Source organism: Lates calcarifer, linkage group LG9 (genome assembly GCF_001640805.2).
Source record: "Lates calcarifer isolate ASB-BC8 linkage group LG9, TLL_Latcal_v3, whole genome shotgun sequence".
NCBI lineage: Eukaryota > Metazoa > Chordata > Actinopteri > Centropomidae > Lates > Lates calcarifer.
In genome coordinates this window covers 14,155,488-14,170,537 of record NC_066841.1, presented here as the reverse complement: position 1 = coordinate 14,170,537, position 15,050 = coordinate 14,155,488, and the positions used below count along the sequence as shown (strand labels likewise).

The window sequence follows — 15,050 nt, the reverse complement described above, 5'->3', positions numbered from 1 at the left end:
TCCGCTGTATTGACAATAATAATACGCTCTGTCAGATGATGTTATCTACAAACGTAAGAATTCCTTTGAGCAGCAGCATGCAGAAAACACAACCCGTATGACCGTTACAGACACAATACATATGAACATTTTCTGATTCTCTCTCCATTGAGGTTAAAGCAGCTGTAATCAGTAGTACATAATCTGCACTAATTAGCAAATTGGGAAATCTTTTTAACCCAGCCTTTGTGTTAAAACTGTGACCATGTCTTAGCAGTCTGAGCTTTGTTGGTGCCTGTGTTTCCATAGGCAACGACAAAGGGCAGAATTTCCTGCTCCCATAGAGGATGCAGCAATTAGGCTAATGTGACAGGTAACAAATGGAGACTTCACAGCACGTGAGAGAATTAATTAATTGCTGATCTAAATATGGCTTCATGCTGCTACGTTTATGTGGTTCATGGCTCAGTCCACTGCACAGCACATACACTAAGTCAGATGTATCTTTGTGTGCTTGTGTGTGTATCTTCATCCTGATCTTGAACATCAGTGTTAGAGGCTAGGAACAACCTCAGACAAGGCTGTCTCTCTTCTTTGCCCTTCTTGTGTTCTTTCTTTCAGGATTTTGGAAACTCTAGACTAGTTATCTTGTACTCTGTTGGGTACTGTATCTTGTCAGGGTGTTGTTTTTTTTTTGTCCTGTTTCATGCTGCTCTGCTTTGGAGGTCATGGAGATTTAAGGACTTTGAACACACTGCTCTGTGCCTGACCTAGTTTTATTGAATTTCCCATTCTCTGCAAAAAGAAGCAGTTTTAAGGTGTCTGAAATTTATGTTGGCTTTGTTTCAGAAGTAGGGTAAGAATGGAAAGTTGGAAAACATAGAAGAGTAGAGTGTTCCTCAGGTAGGTGAAGTTGCAGGCACCTTAATGAAATGAACATTTTGGGGTAGATAAATATAGATGGCAAGATGTTTCAAAGGGGAACTAATTGTTACTTGTCATCTTTCTACAAATTATTATGAGGAAGTGCTCCACAGCATTTGCATCATTCCCTCAGGATATTCACAGCACCAAGAAGTGAAACACAACTGCTTAAGAAACGGAGCTACCCAGAAATAGCAGTGAAGGAAAATCTTCTTTCCCTGTATCTGGCCGATGGCCCACCTTCAGGTCTGGTGCTTTAACCTTCAGAGACTTCTGCTGCTGATGTGGCTTGGGTTTGGCTGAGCTGAACTTGCTGGGAAATCAGCCAGACAGACAAGTGTGGGTAGATGAGCAGAATGAAGATTTCAATTGTGCTTTAGTATTTTCTCATGGAAAAAGGGGGATATTGTTTGGGTGGAATAGATATTAGAAAAGGTTGTGGTTGTATGTGTACTTTTTTGTGAAGACAAAGAACAAAGCTTCTAGCATGAAACTAAAAGTAAAATGGTAACAAAGTGTGATAAATAACCAAGCTGTTGTCAATGAATGAGTGAGGGACAAATCTTGTATCTGCTAGATACAATGTTCCTAGTGTATTGGTCAGAATATTACCTTTGGACAGAGCCTAGCTGTTTCCCCTTGTTTCAAATGGTAAATGGACTGTACTTACCGTAATTTCTGGACTATAAGCCGCTACTTTTTTCACACGCTTTGAACCTTGCGGCTTAAACAATGATGTGGCTAATTTTTAGCTTTTTATGTGATACAGGGCCCTATGTTCCTAAGGACCTCTGTTCCCCAGCTGTATATAGCACATAATGGGAACCTGAACAAGATGTTCCCCAGCTCTGTATTTGCTTAATATGAGATGGGCTATTATGGGAACATGTCAACAAGTGGTTTTCTGTTCCCCAGCACTGCTGTATGGCTCTCAATATAATAAGCAGACACTTGAGGGAACTTAATAAACGGGTTATTGGGTTAGGGCGTTAGGGTTGTTGTGTTTAGTTTTGAAGCCTTGTTCCAATGGAAAGCATCTGGATAGTATTTATGGAAATATTTTAACTTCAGATAGTTCACATTTGACCCAAACACAATGGGAGAGTTTATGTGTGTTAACAGAATATTGAACCAGGGAAGATATAACCTTGGGAACATAGATGCTCTCCCCTTCTTTCCTACATGTTTATGCTAAGCTAATTGTCTCTTGGCCATAGCTTGACTTTTAACTGACAGATATGAGAGAGGTATTGATCTTCTCATCTACCTCTTGGCAATAAAGCCATCAAGCATGTAACTACTGCTTTAATATCACTTGTTTTCTGCATTCAGTTGTCCTTGGCTCCCTGACACTCAATCCCTGATCCCTGAATAACAGAAGTAGCGTAAATCATTGAGAACATATTTCAATTTATAGCAGTTGTCATTTTAATGTCACCAAAGACATCTTGTTAAAAACACACAGAGCCTTATTGAACTAACCTTGTGGAATTAATTATTCAACCCTCCCCTTCCAGATTTCCACATTTCTGTGATTTTGATTTGTGACGAGAATCCAAAGCCTGTCTGGCGGCCTCTTTTGTTCGGTCTACACATGCTCTGTGAGAGAGGCTGCCTGGTTACAGTAACGTTAGTGACGGCCTTATTCTCTGCATTACTCATTGTCTCCTTTTCTCCCACTATAGCTTTGTGTGCTGGCCTCACTGAAAACAGGCTCACAACAGTTTACTTTGACTTATAGTCAAACAGTCAAAACAACCCATCTCATTTGAATCAGAGTCAAATCTTGTTGTCTCATTTGACTGTGAGATGCATCTGCTCTGTGGGACCCAGGTGTCCACAGCTGTTTCAGAGGCATGGCAATTTGAATGTTTGAGATAAGCTAAATGTGCTTCTCGGTTCATTTCATGTGATGTTTTGGCCAAAACATTTACACAAACATTCTCACATTTGCATCTTATGAGTAGAGGTATTTCACAAATTGCACAAAATAACATAATTACAGGAACTAAAGCTTAAGTTAGAGACAGATGGTCCTTTTGTTTGCAAAATTTGTAAGTCATGAAAGTGGGATAAAAAGCGAGTGTACCATTATCCTACCATTTTATGATAAACCCCTATGTATTCTCAGCTTCAGCAATTGATTTAGATATGATATCTAAAATCATGGATTTCTATATTATTTAACATAATAATTTAAACACCACTATAAGTTAATACTCATATTACTAATTCTACTGCTGTGTACTAATAAGATTTTATCTGATTCACTCTGCTATTATATTAGTAGTTTGTTAAGAACATGATGGTCTATGATGTAGATGGTTTGGCTTCTCCACACTGTATAGATGAAACATATACTGGCATGTATTTGGGTACATGTGCTGAAACACAAGTGTATCTTTTTGTTTTACTCATTATTGGTCTTACAATTAATGACAAATACTTGTATCTTTATCCTGAAAAGCTGTATTTTTTTTATTGTGTTTTGATCTTATTATGTAAAGGGATGAGTTTGGTTGGAGACACACTAAGGGATTGCTTTAGCGGCTGGAAAGAGTGGGAGTCAACTATCTGGAGGGAACTCCTACATAGGCCTAAGTTGTGTTTCAAATGTTCATTTTCAAACTGATGTTTGGGCATGTCCTGAGGTATGTGGGGATCATAGATACAATGTAAGAATGACTTGATGCTAATTTTGTGACTTTCAGACCTACTAGATCAACATTCACTCCTGTACTAGACAAAGGGCTGTGTGTCTAGCTATCCAGATTTACCTCTTCTGTCTCTGTGTGCTACTGAACAGACATACCTGTTTCAAATCAATTAACCTAACTCAGAACTGGTGCAGCAGCTGGCACAGAGCATGGGAACCAAATAATTCCCAAATATTTCCTCCTGCAGCATGTACCTCTCATCTCATCGGCTGTTCTTGACAAAGGTGGAGGAAATTCTTATGTACCAATACCACAATGTATAAAAACGTAAGAGGTTAAATTCCAGCATTTAATTTTCTATAGAAGTAGCACTGACTGTATCAAAGGTGATATTACATATCACATTATTAGATTGTTAATACTGATGAATCACTGTGTAAGCAGCATTCTCCTGTCATAGCTGTTCAAAGTACAGCTAGTTTTATCTATATACAGTCAGCTAGTGTAGTCCAGTGGTCCCCAACCTTGTCAGGCCCCTCCAAAGGATCACAAGATAAATCAGAGGGGTCGTGAGATGATAAATGGGAGAGGAAAGAAGCAAAAAAGAAGAATTCTGCAACAACAACAAAAAAAAAAAAAAAAAAAAAATCTGTTTTCAGTTTTTGTGATATGTTCTGCTCTTTGTTGTTTTTGGGAAATTGTGGATAATTTTTCCTCTTTAGGCCTCAAATAGTTATTTAAATGAAACCATCTGAGAGATTTAGGGAGGAAATCTCTTTAACTGCTAAAAGACATCTGAAAAAAATGATAGAAGAATCATTTTTACAAGCCAGAAAGGTTTGGTACAACTGCTTTATATTCTGATAATACAGTGTCTTTGATGAGCTTTTACAGACTTTTGTTTTTTATTTAAAATCTATAGTTTTTACTTCTGTGGTGGAGCAGATGTTTAACAAAGCATAAAATAGTTGAGTTTACAATACAGAAGGGTATAATACACCCTCTGAGCAGCATTACTTTCTTCAGGGCTGTCTGGACGCTACAGTGGGTTGCTATCGGAAAGTGATGAGACAGAGGCAGGTCCAGGGCTAGCTGGTTAGCATACTAACTTCAATAGATAAAGAGAGGTGATAGAACTAGAAGCAAAACATTGCAGTTGTTTTCCACTGCTAGAGACAGCTGTTGGCAAGTAAAAGGATAAAGTTTAATGCTGAACTTAATTTTTATTCTAGTCTGGTAGCTGTTAATGTAACATTAGCTATGTCAGGATAGCAAAACTTACACAAGTAGCTCCTTTAGGTTTTCTCAGTTACAAGTTAGCTGACTGCTGGATTCCCATCAACTTGTCAGCTTGACCAGCTCAGAAGAAAGAAAATGTTTTTTACATAGCTGAACACTGCCCAAAAATGCTGTGAGAGTATTCAGCACAAACTCAATGATCAGTCCGTGATATCTGTGTTTTGTGTGTGATGCCACAGTTTCAAGATTAGTTGGGATTAGTCTTTTCACAGCCTTACCAGGGCTTTGGTCTCCTCTTCGTCTTTGTAATAGTAGAGCTGGTCCCCTCGCAGCACAAACCAACGACTGTGCCAAGTCTTGACAAAACCTCCTTGCTTCCTGAGCCACCCACACCTGATGACATTCGACCGCCCCTGCCTCTGTACTTCTGTGCTGGCCTGACCTCTGCTGCGCTGGGGACTGCTGTGGGACACACACTGGTCGTCCATTACAGCAGCTCTGATCTGCGAACAGGCAAAACAGCTGAAGATGATACAGAATTCATAAATGTTCCCTCTCCAAATTAAGTACAAGCATTTAGAATAGAAATCATAAAAACACCAGTGAATATTAAGCCTAGTGCTCCCATATTCTGAGAGATTTCAGCCAACAGAGGAATGTACTAGTATGATGAAGTGCAACAGTTATAGACACTGGCAGTTTCCAAAATACTACAGTCTTTTGATTATCCTGATTGACCAGAACAAATATAATTTTTTATTGTTAACAATGTTCATGGCTTATAGGAGTCAACCCTTTAACAGGAATGTCTTGCCTACTCACTGTGGTTTGCCTCTCATGGAACATCATGGAATTTGGGGCAGACAGAATTGAGTGTTGCAATGAGACAGAGGCAGAAGGGGAGATATGAGAGGAGGAGTTCAAAAGCCAGATAACAAGACCACAGACCCAACCTCAAATCTCTTTTATCTTTTTTCCTTGTGTCTCCCTCCTACGCTGACTGCACCTATAACCCTCACACACATCAACACATATAGCCCAAACACCAAATTGCCATATGCTTATTGTTTCCATAGCATAACAGACTGTTTAAACCTCTGCATCATTCACAGACATATGCTACTACTCGGAGACTGCTGCTGTCAGCTTTAAGCATTGCCATGTTATCAGTGGCTCTGGTGGAGCTTGACTTTGGTGGACATCCAAACGGCCCACAGGTCCAGATGAGGACCAGATGCAGCCCAGTAGTGTTCCAGGCGGCAGTGCAGCAAGTGCAGTGGGGACTGCTGTGGTGATTTCAAAACTTTCTCTGGTTTCAAGCACACGGTCCAAGCAAGCATGTCCTGTATGCATGTGCATGCAGAAACATGCTCACTCCTCCGCATTCCGCTCAGAAAATAGCTGTTTTTTTTACTTGTTTTGCATTGTGGTGGCCATAACCTACTTATTATCTGTCATCCAACTCTACTTCATCTTTGCATTAAAAAAAAAAAGTGTGTGCAGTGCTTACTTCAACAGCGGTGAAAGCTATCATCTGAGCTCAGTTCATTCAAGGAAAAATTCTTCTTTGTGTGGGATCATTTAACACTAATCCTGCTGCTTCCTACAGACTTGATTCTGTTAGCTTGAACAGTCTGTAAGTACACATATGGACACACACTCACACACACACAGCATAAATCACAGTCTAGGGTTGGTACACACATCTGTTGATGGAGTCACCTGCTGTGTTGCCAGTCTGGTGCCACAGCCCCTTTGCAATTTCATGCCTCTTGCACAGGGCCTAGTTAACTGCACTGCAGGGACTGGCCTGTGCTGCTACAAACTGAAATTGTAAATAACTCAATGTGAATAACTTGGAGCTGGCTGAGAGTAGAAACACTATTTAAAATTTACATTACACTGTGGTCTAGTCCAGAGGTAATAAATTGCTACACAGGGATAGAAGGCATAATCATTACTAAGTCTATAAATTATCAGACAAATGGAATAAGATTATTTGAAAAGTTAGTGGTTGTTCAGACCATTCAGCAACAGCATGATGAATTTTGACCTTTAGAAAGTTATTCATCTTCATTTTTATGTTCCTGCTAAGAGCTAGTTTGTGGGGTCTATCAAACAAATCTAGTAGAATCATGGGAAATGATGTGTTAACAACATCCATTAAGTGATGAATGTGAAATTTTACAGATGAAACGGCAGGATAAGCAGCCTCTTTCAACCTGAGGATTGGAGGATGATTATATAGCATTGTTCATGTATTAATTATCCATATTATTATTCTTAATTTCTACATTTCTATCAGTTCTAAAATCTCTGTCTATTTACAATGTATTGATGCTTTTTCAGCCTAGAGTCTTATAAAAGCATTGGCCCAAAAGTAAATATCATGTGTTTATCAAACAATTGGGTGCAATGGGGGATAATGAGCTTGCTAGGAAGGCATGTGCATTTGTTCATTTACCTCAATTTTGTGAACCAATAACTTAACAAGGGCTAAATGTGAGCTAGCTGACCTCTTCTCAAACCTAGTTTTCATCTGTAGCCATCCTTTCTGCAAACGCTTTTCCTATGAACCAGCTGCAAAGACTCTGCAAGAAGACATCGCTACCTGACTGTTTTGTCCATTCAGCACATTGTAGGCTCCCAAGCGGTGCATCCTGTGTCCCTGTAAAACACCTGTGTGTGCAGGTGTATGTGTCTGTATCTTTCTGTGTGGCAGTAGTGTCTCTGTCCCCCGAGCCTGCAGTTTCCAAAGATAAGCAGTGGAACTAGATACACTATGTAATGGTAATGATTTTACCTCGACCATAACAACAAGATTAGAAAAGCAGCACTGAAAGCAAAGAAATAGGATATCTACTTCACTCAAGGCAGCCTGAAACATGAGAAATAAATGTCACAAATTTCAAAGTATGCAAGCCCTGCATTTAAAATTGCTAGAGGACTAATTTTAACATTAAACTTTTTATATCCTAGGGAGAAAAGTAATTTGAGGTTGACATGAAGCCCAATTTTGTTCTTTAAGTTTGGTTATGATATTAGGTCTGATCTGTGGGATAATAAATGCAGCAGTATGATGGAGGATTTCATTTCCAAAGTGACAATTAACACTGCATATTACCATCTGCTCATGTCCTGGCTTTAATCTGTTTCAACTGTCAAGTAACATTTCAAGAGTTTAAAGAAAATCCCCAAATTTTCTCACAGCAGGCCTGAGAACTTTGACCACGCTGAGAAGTCTGTGGGAACAGACACTGACCTTCACTAAAAACAACAACAGCTCAGTGTACAGCGCAGACGGCCACACATGCATACCACAAACGCATACTGTACACTCACTTGTGAGGACAACACAAAGATAGTCACGAATCAGCCCCCTAAGGTTATGTGGCATGCACTATAATTTCTTAGCAGGATGCAACATATCTGTGGCTCTGTGGCAGTCGAAGAAAAATGAATACATTCAAACACCACAACTAAAAGAGAAAAGGAGGGAGGATCTTGCAACTGGTGTTTTGTCTCCATTTGGGCACACTGTCTGTATCCATCAGTTAAATGTATACAGAGCCTGGCTATCTCAGGTTAAGGGATGCCTGTTTGTTGGTTTAAAAATGTGCCTCTGTCAGTGAAATCATAAAATGTGTCTGGATGTGTCTTTGGTGATGAAGTTTTTCTCAGAGCGGCCAAGAAGGCACTGAACTGTACAATAAATCATTTTGGAGTGTTTCGTGGGCCAGAACCATTTCATGATAAACTGATACTTGTGATGATGAACCTATGCATAATAAAAAATGGCTGTATTTGCACCATGTGTTGGCTACATCATGGATAAGATTATACCAACACACTGACGAAGGTTATCTAGAGGTCTAAACAAGAAAGGGAGCTTGATGAGACTATAAAAATCTCTGAAATGTGATACTGCAGACCTTCTTGTCCATACAGGATCCGCCTCACAGCATCAGGCTGTCTGTGCATACACAGACTGTTTGCTCCCCATATGGGAAAGTACTGAAGCTAACAGCACACAAAAGCCTGAACTATCTGAACTGAGCCAGTTTTGAGGAAAGGAGATTGAGGCCTCACTTCACAGTCTGGCTCATCCTTTGGGAAAATATACTTGTGCAAGGGAAGATTTTTCTGGGGTAAAAATACAACAGTTACCTAAATCATATATTTGGGCTGCAAAGAAAAGACTGTTCAATTCCCTGCTTATTGAGACTATACACACTGTTACCTAAACTGCCAAAGATTTTGGTGTTGGCCAGGGACAGTGGCAGGAAATCTTATGTGACCACAGGAAGTGGCCAGTCAAAACAGCAGCAAGGGAGCACTCCATCAAGAGAGAAATGGACACAACAAACTTGGGTCGACTGCTTTTCCCATCCTGTGGTTGCTATAATTGACATGGCATACATGAATGTGCTAAGTGCATTTTACCAACATCATGTGACATGAATTCAGTTTTCAAACACATTTGCTAAGCCCCTTCACCTTGATACTGTTGCCATACCTGTCAAAGCTTTTAATTCTTGCTCAGTAGGCCTACACAGATAATACACAAATAATAACAGGAGCAGGTTTACCTCACAGTGTGTCCTTGATTTCAGACAGGGGCAGACAAAACCTCATCTGGCAAACATCATTCTACTAGCTAATATCAGCCTCATGAGTTGATTGAAGCTACTGTTTCTAGAAGTATTAATATGCATTTAATGGCTTTGTACATTATGCTGAAAAGACTGAGGCTTAAACTGCATATCTGATGCAATAAGCATCAACAGCTGATGATCCATGCAGATGCTGTAAAAAAAGGAAAAAAAAAAGAACACATTTTTCATATATTGTAGTGTAGACCTTAGTCTTTCTACCAAAACCTTGTTTGGCTGACAATAAGGAGCAGGACAGCTATCATTATGACACACCAATGGAGTACTATACAGTGGTGGGTCTTAATATAACCTGTAACCCATGAATGTAGTTAATGATATGTTCTTTGGCCTGGGATGTAAAGTTAATTGGTAGTGAGCAAATTAGCCAAACGTGCTAACAACTGTAGCTTATAAACACAGAGTTTAATTTATTTTCTTACACACCCTTGTATTTTTGGTTTTGGAGAGGCTAGAAAAGCACACCAGCCTCCAAACTCTTTAAACGATGAGTATATTTCTCACAGCCCAGTGTATGCCACCAAAATTTGACAGATTTGCCAAGCCTAATTACAGTTGCTTAGTTTTACCTGTTTTGGCGGGAGGGGTCTAGCTAATGGTCAACTGCCAGTCTGTTTCAGTAAGAAACATTTTTTCAAAATACCGTTGATGAAAACCCAATGTAGCAATGTGCATTATATTAAAAGTTATCAATGATCAGAGTAATTCAATAATCTTTTGCTTGAAGCCTTAATGAGTCACTGATTAATTGCAGACATGAATTCTTTATTCATGTCCTTTATCGTGGCAGACAGTGCCATATTACCATCTGTCTGTCTTCACTCCTCAGTTTTACATTTTCAGCAGCTGCTGTACTCCACATTGGCCTCAGTGCTTGCCAGTAATCCCTCTGCCAACTTTCTTTGGATGATGCAAAGGTCAATGGTGTGTGAGACAGGAAAGCCACAGTGGGTCAAAACCATTTAGTCTTATCAAGTCTGATTAAATCTCTCTTGACAGCTAGAGCTCTATCTATCTATCTATCTATCTATCTATCTATCTATCTATCTATCTATCTATCTATCTATCTATCTATCTATCTATCTATGTGTTTGTCTGTCTGTCTATGAAGCAACCGCAAAGCTGCCAGTAAGATGTGACTGGTGGACACATGGCATGTGGTGACTTCCTTCTGTTTGCAAGTCAGCATGTTTGACAGCTGATTGAATCCACCTGGCAATGACATAAAGCTCTGCCTGTGTTTCATTACCCACCATCTCTCCAAGGCTAATTCACATCAAAGCCAATAGTTCTGACAAAATCCATGTTCACTTCATTTGAAGCCTATAATTCGCATTTGTTTATGCATGTGTTCATACCACCCTAGTACCCCGTTAACAGCATAAACACCACAAAACACGCAACAGAGGAAACATGAACTTCACATTGCCAGTCAGTGCTCTCAACCCTTTAAATATCCCTAAGTAACCTTCCCCCTTAAAGTCTGAATAGGGCCTCCATGACCCTCATGTGTTAAAGACAAATATAACCTTCCGCTACCAAAGCTGCTACCTCGAGAGCAGTCTGTTTCTGTTAAGACTCCTGCTGAAAAGTCGTAGAGGTGAGAGGAGGGCATGCTTCTTGCTGTGCTGTTGCTGTGCTAATCGCTGGAGAGGATGTGAAAGAGGAAGGGCTTCAGAGCAGTCACAGATGGAAATACTCACACACACACACACGCATACACAACAACAACGGAAAATCAACCTGATCCATTGCTCCACCCGACACATGCACAAGTCATGTCTATCAAGATTTAATGGTGAAGGGGGTTAAAGTGACGTTGGGACCTATCCTTCATTGTAGGGTAGGTCCATGAATAGTCCATGATCAGTCACTACCCACACAACCTACTGTGAGTCACAGAGACATAGGTGGATGGATGGAAGCAGGAAGGGAGGGAGGGAGATGAGGGTGGGCGGTTTAATGTATCACAAACACAGAGGGATCAGTTCTTGGATATAAATTTTCTCTTTGCTCCTGTTGCTGAAATGCCTAATAAACTCTCAGGCCCTCCTGTATGAATCAATGCGATGAGTCAATGTCTATTTTGTCTACACACCGATTTAGACGCCATATGTGGCCCCCTTCACAGTCTACAATGCAGCTCTTTTGGTGTGATACACCCGTTACCCCCTTACTTGCATCGTCCCCCCTCCCTCTCTATTTTTCTCCATACCATGTGTCACAGTATGTCTGGGAACTGAGCAACCGCCCTGTGGAGAGATGAGGGTGAAGATTTTACACTGACCTCTGACTCATGCTACATGTGTTACATCAACTGAATGAATGATACTGTTGATGTGGTTTTCTTTTATGAAGGAGATATGTGAACACAGGAGGTTATTTTCCTTACAAAATATAGTATACCAGCTTACAAAGTGAGAGGGTGAACTGAAAATCACACCTGTGATCATGGTCATTTTCCCCAAGGATGTTGCTTGCAGAAGCAGTTTACAGAAAGCAAAGCTGACGCTGCATTTTAACCTTAATAAATGTCACCTTACTATAGATTCTCAAAGTGAACTAGCCCGTGTCAAGTAAATTCAACATGTTAAATGAATAGTTTGAGATTTTTATACTTATTTGCTTTTGGCAGAAAGTTAGATGAGAAGATACTGATACTGCTTTTCATGTTTACGAGCAGTCAGTCAGCTTAATTTAGCATGAAGAGCGGAAATGAAGGAGTAGCTAACTTGGCTATGTCCAGCTGTAAAAAAGAACATCACTGAAGCATGCTAATATTTCAAGTCATCCAAAAACAGAAGTGTGAAAACATCAAATCAATGTTTTGGGAGGGGTTATGTGTTACTGTTGCTTGCCCTTGAGCAGTTGCCCAGATAACCTTTCGAGACTGCAGGAAGTTAGCATGTCTAGCAAACAAAATAAAAATGGCAAAATGTCATCAACTCCAGTTTTTGTGCAGTTTATAGAACTGAGATTCTTTATATCGTGTTAATTAATGTACTGTAAAAGTAGAAGTAGTTTTAGTAGGTGGATTTTGTTAGCCTCAGACAGAATTAGTCTAGCTGTTACCCAGTCTTTGTGCTAAGCTAAGCCAACCAGCTGCTGGATGTAGCCTTATGTAAGACATGAGAGTGGTTATCAATATTCTCTTTTAACTGCTAGAAAGCGAAAGTGTATAAAATTAAAAACAGCTCCTTTACATACGAATTTTCCAATTTCAAACCCTAGTTTTGCTGCTTTTTTAGCCTTCCTTGTCTCCATCCTTTTCCCTCTCTTAATAAACAGATATCACAAAGTTAGACCTGGGAACAGTCGAGTGCAGCAGCTGACACGGGGAACCTGATCCCTGGGTTTTCCAGCAGCACAGCTTGTGCACTGCAGACATTCCTGGCACACAGGGGTCATCATATCTTCCCTCCTTCTACCTTAGCTCATGCGCTGTTTGTCTTCATATATTCCTTTTCCATTAACACACCAGGTGTGGGAAACAACACGTTCCCTTCTTGTCCTCTCCACCCCTCCTTTCACTCTTATTGTTTGAAATCTTTTGTCATTCTCTGTAGTCTGCCTCATTTTAACATTGTGGGTACAATGTTCCTGTAGTCATCCTTACACAAGCAGCACAACTAGAACATTAATCCAGACATAATTGAGTTTTCCTCCCTGTTTGTTCAGCCGACAGCCAGACAGGGGGTCAGTGTTTTGGATGGCACATGCAACCGTCTCGCCATCTGTATGTCCTACACCATAATTAGCAAGTCCCTGCAAAGTACTGGTCTAATAGAGCCACTGAATTTTAATTATGTGACTAAAACCTACCTGAAAAGTGCAGAAAACTGATGCTCTCCATCTGAGTCGTTGCTATAGTTACCCACAGTAAATTGGTATTTCAGTTATGTTTTTACAGACTAACAATGTTGCTAATAAGCTTTAGATAAAGATTATAGAGTGTAGTCATTTTCACAATGTGTCTTACATACTCTCAGCATGCCCACCCAGCTATGAGACATCTACATATAAATACAAAGTTGTGCACTTATTTCCCCTGATGCATCTCTACTCCAGTCTCAACATGACACTTAGTGCTGGTGACACAGCTGGATGAGTTCTGTCACTAGTTTAACACAGTGGAAATAGATCACATTAATGAACCATTAACCTAGCGTATTAAATCCATTGGAAAATGAGCGATGCTGGAAGTTTGCTTGGAGTCTGGAGTTCAGTCACCATAAGCACTGATGTTACTGTATCATTGTTCAGTAAACTGAGGGCACTTGAACTGAAACACCACCAAATGTCAAAGATATTACCACATACTGCTATGTTGTTACTTCTACAGTTTTATATCAAGTTCAGCTTCAGAGATACCTGGTTCAAATGAATTTTACATAACTGTAAGTGTCACTCTATCCTTCTAGATTGGACCAGTCAGTCAGACCATTTGCTTGCAGCATCCTCATATTCCTATTACATGCAAAAGTGTGTAGATATATGTGAATGTGGCTCATGAACAACAGGGGCACTGGCATAAAATCACCAACATTCAGGCAAAATGACACTTGAGAAGCAAAACCACAAAATGAGACCTCAGACAACCTCAAACAACAGACTCACCTTTCAAATAAACAGCCTTGTTTAATCCTAGAGCTGTGACGTGTGGTGATGCACAACTATTTTATCCAATCCAGTGACAGGCAATCAATCAACAACAATAGAAATTCCGGGGCTGAGACAAGCTGAAGTTGCAGTCCAGCTCTTCTGCTTCTGCCTCTGCTTCTGCTGCTGCTGCTGGGTCTGCTCCCCTCCTGGACTGGTTCAGTGTGTGCAGAGTAGATTGAGTTAGCTGAAGCTCGGACAAGCTGTTAAAAACTTTTCCCCTGACTGCTCACACCATCTGCATGCTGAGAGAGTCTCTGCTGTGGACAGGGTGGCTGTCGTGGTCAGCACAGTCACACATGGCGCACCATTACAGCGGGAGTCCGCCCAGACACATGCACACCCTCGTGCACCCACGCACAATCACACGCTGAAGCCTATGCAGCCCCAACTCCTCCAGTCATCCTTGCTGGTGAGACGCTCACATTCAGTGTGAGAGGAGTGTGTGTCTATGTTGGTTACAGAGAGGAGGAGGAGGAGGGAGGAAGGGAGGGAGGAGAGAAGGAGGGGGAAAGTGTGTGTGTATATGTGTGAGAGAGAGCATGTTTGAGGAAGTCTTAAGATGAGAGCTCTAACTTAGCAGTGCTCCAGCAGTGCAGCTGACTTTCTCTTGCATTTCTGATTACACACAAGCAACTGGCAGTTTCTTTTTTAAACTCTCACACTGTGTTTCCACTATTCTCAAAATCCCAACAGCCAAGAAATGACTAAACTTTGCTATGGTCCATAATGTTGCAATATAAATCCTGAATTTTCCATACATCATCTGTGAGTAATTCAGCATACGGACACAGAAAACTTACCCAGTTTTACGGCGTCTTAAAGATGACATATACAGATTACTGCATGCATGCAGCTTGACAAACATTTATTCAGTGACTCTATCCTCACTTTGGTGTAAACCCAGCTGTATACACAA

General features: G+C 40.4%; 1 protein-coding gene across 1 annotated transcript in view; it reads right to left on the bottom strand.

Moving 5' to 3' along the window:
• Positions 1-14,577, bottom strand: part of arhgap24 (Rho GTPase activating protein 24) — a 66,847-nt gene extending 52,270 nt beyond the window's left edge. Inside the window, 2 exon segments of the mRNA XM_018662468.2 lie at positions 5,078-5,302; positions 14,090-14,577. Of these exon segments, the coding sequence (XP_018517984.1) occupies positions 5,078-5,287 (210 nt within the window). The 5' untranslated portion in view covers positions 5,288-5,302; positions 14,090-14,577.
• Positions 14,578-15,050: the final 473 nt, after the last annotated feature.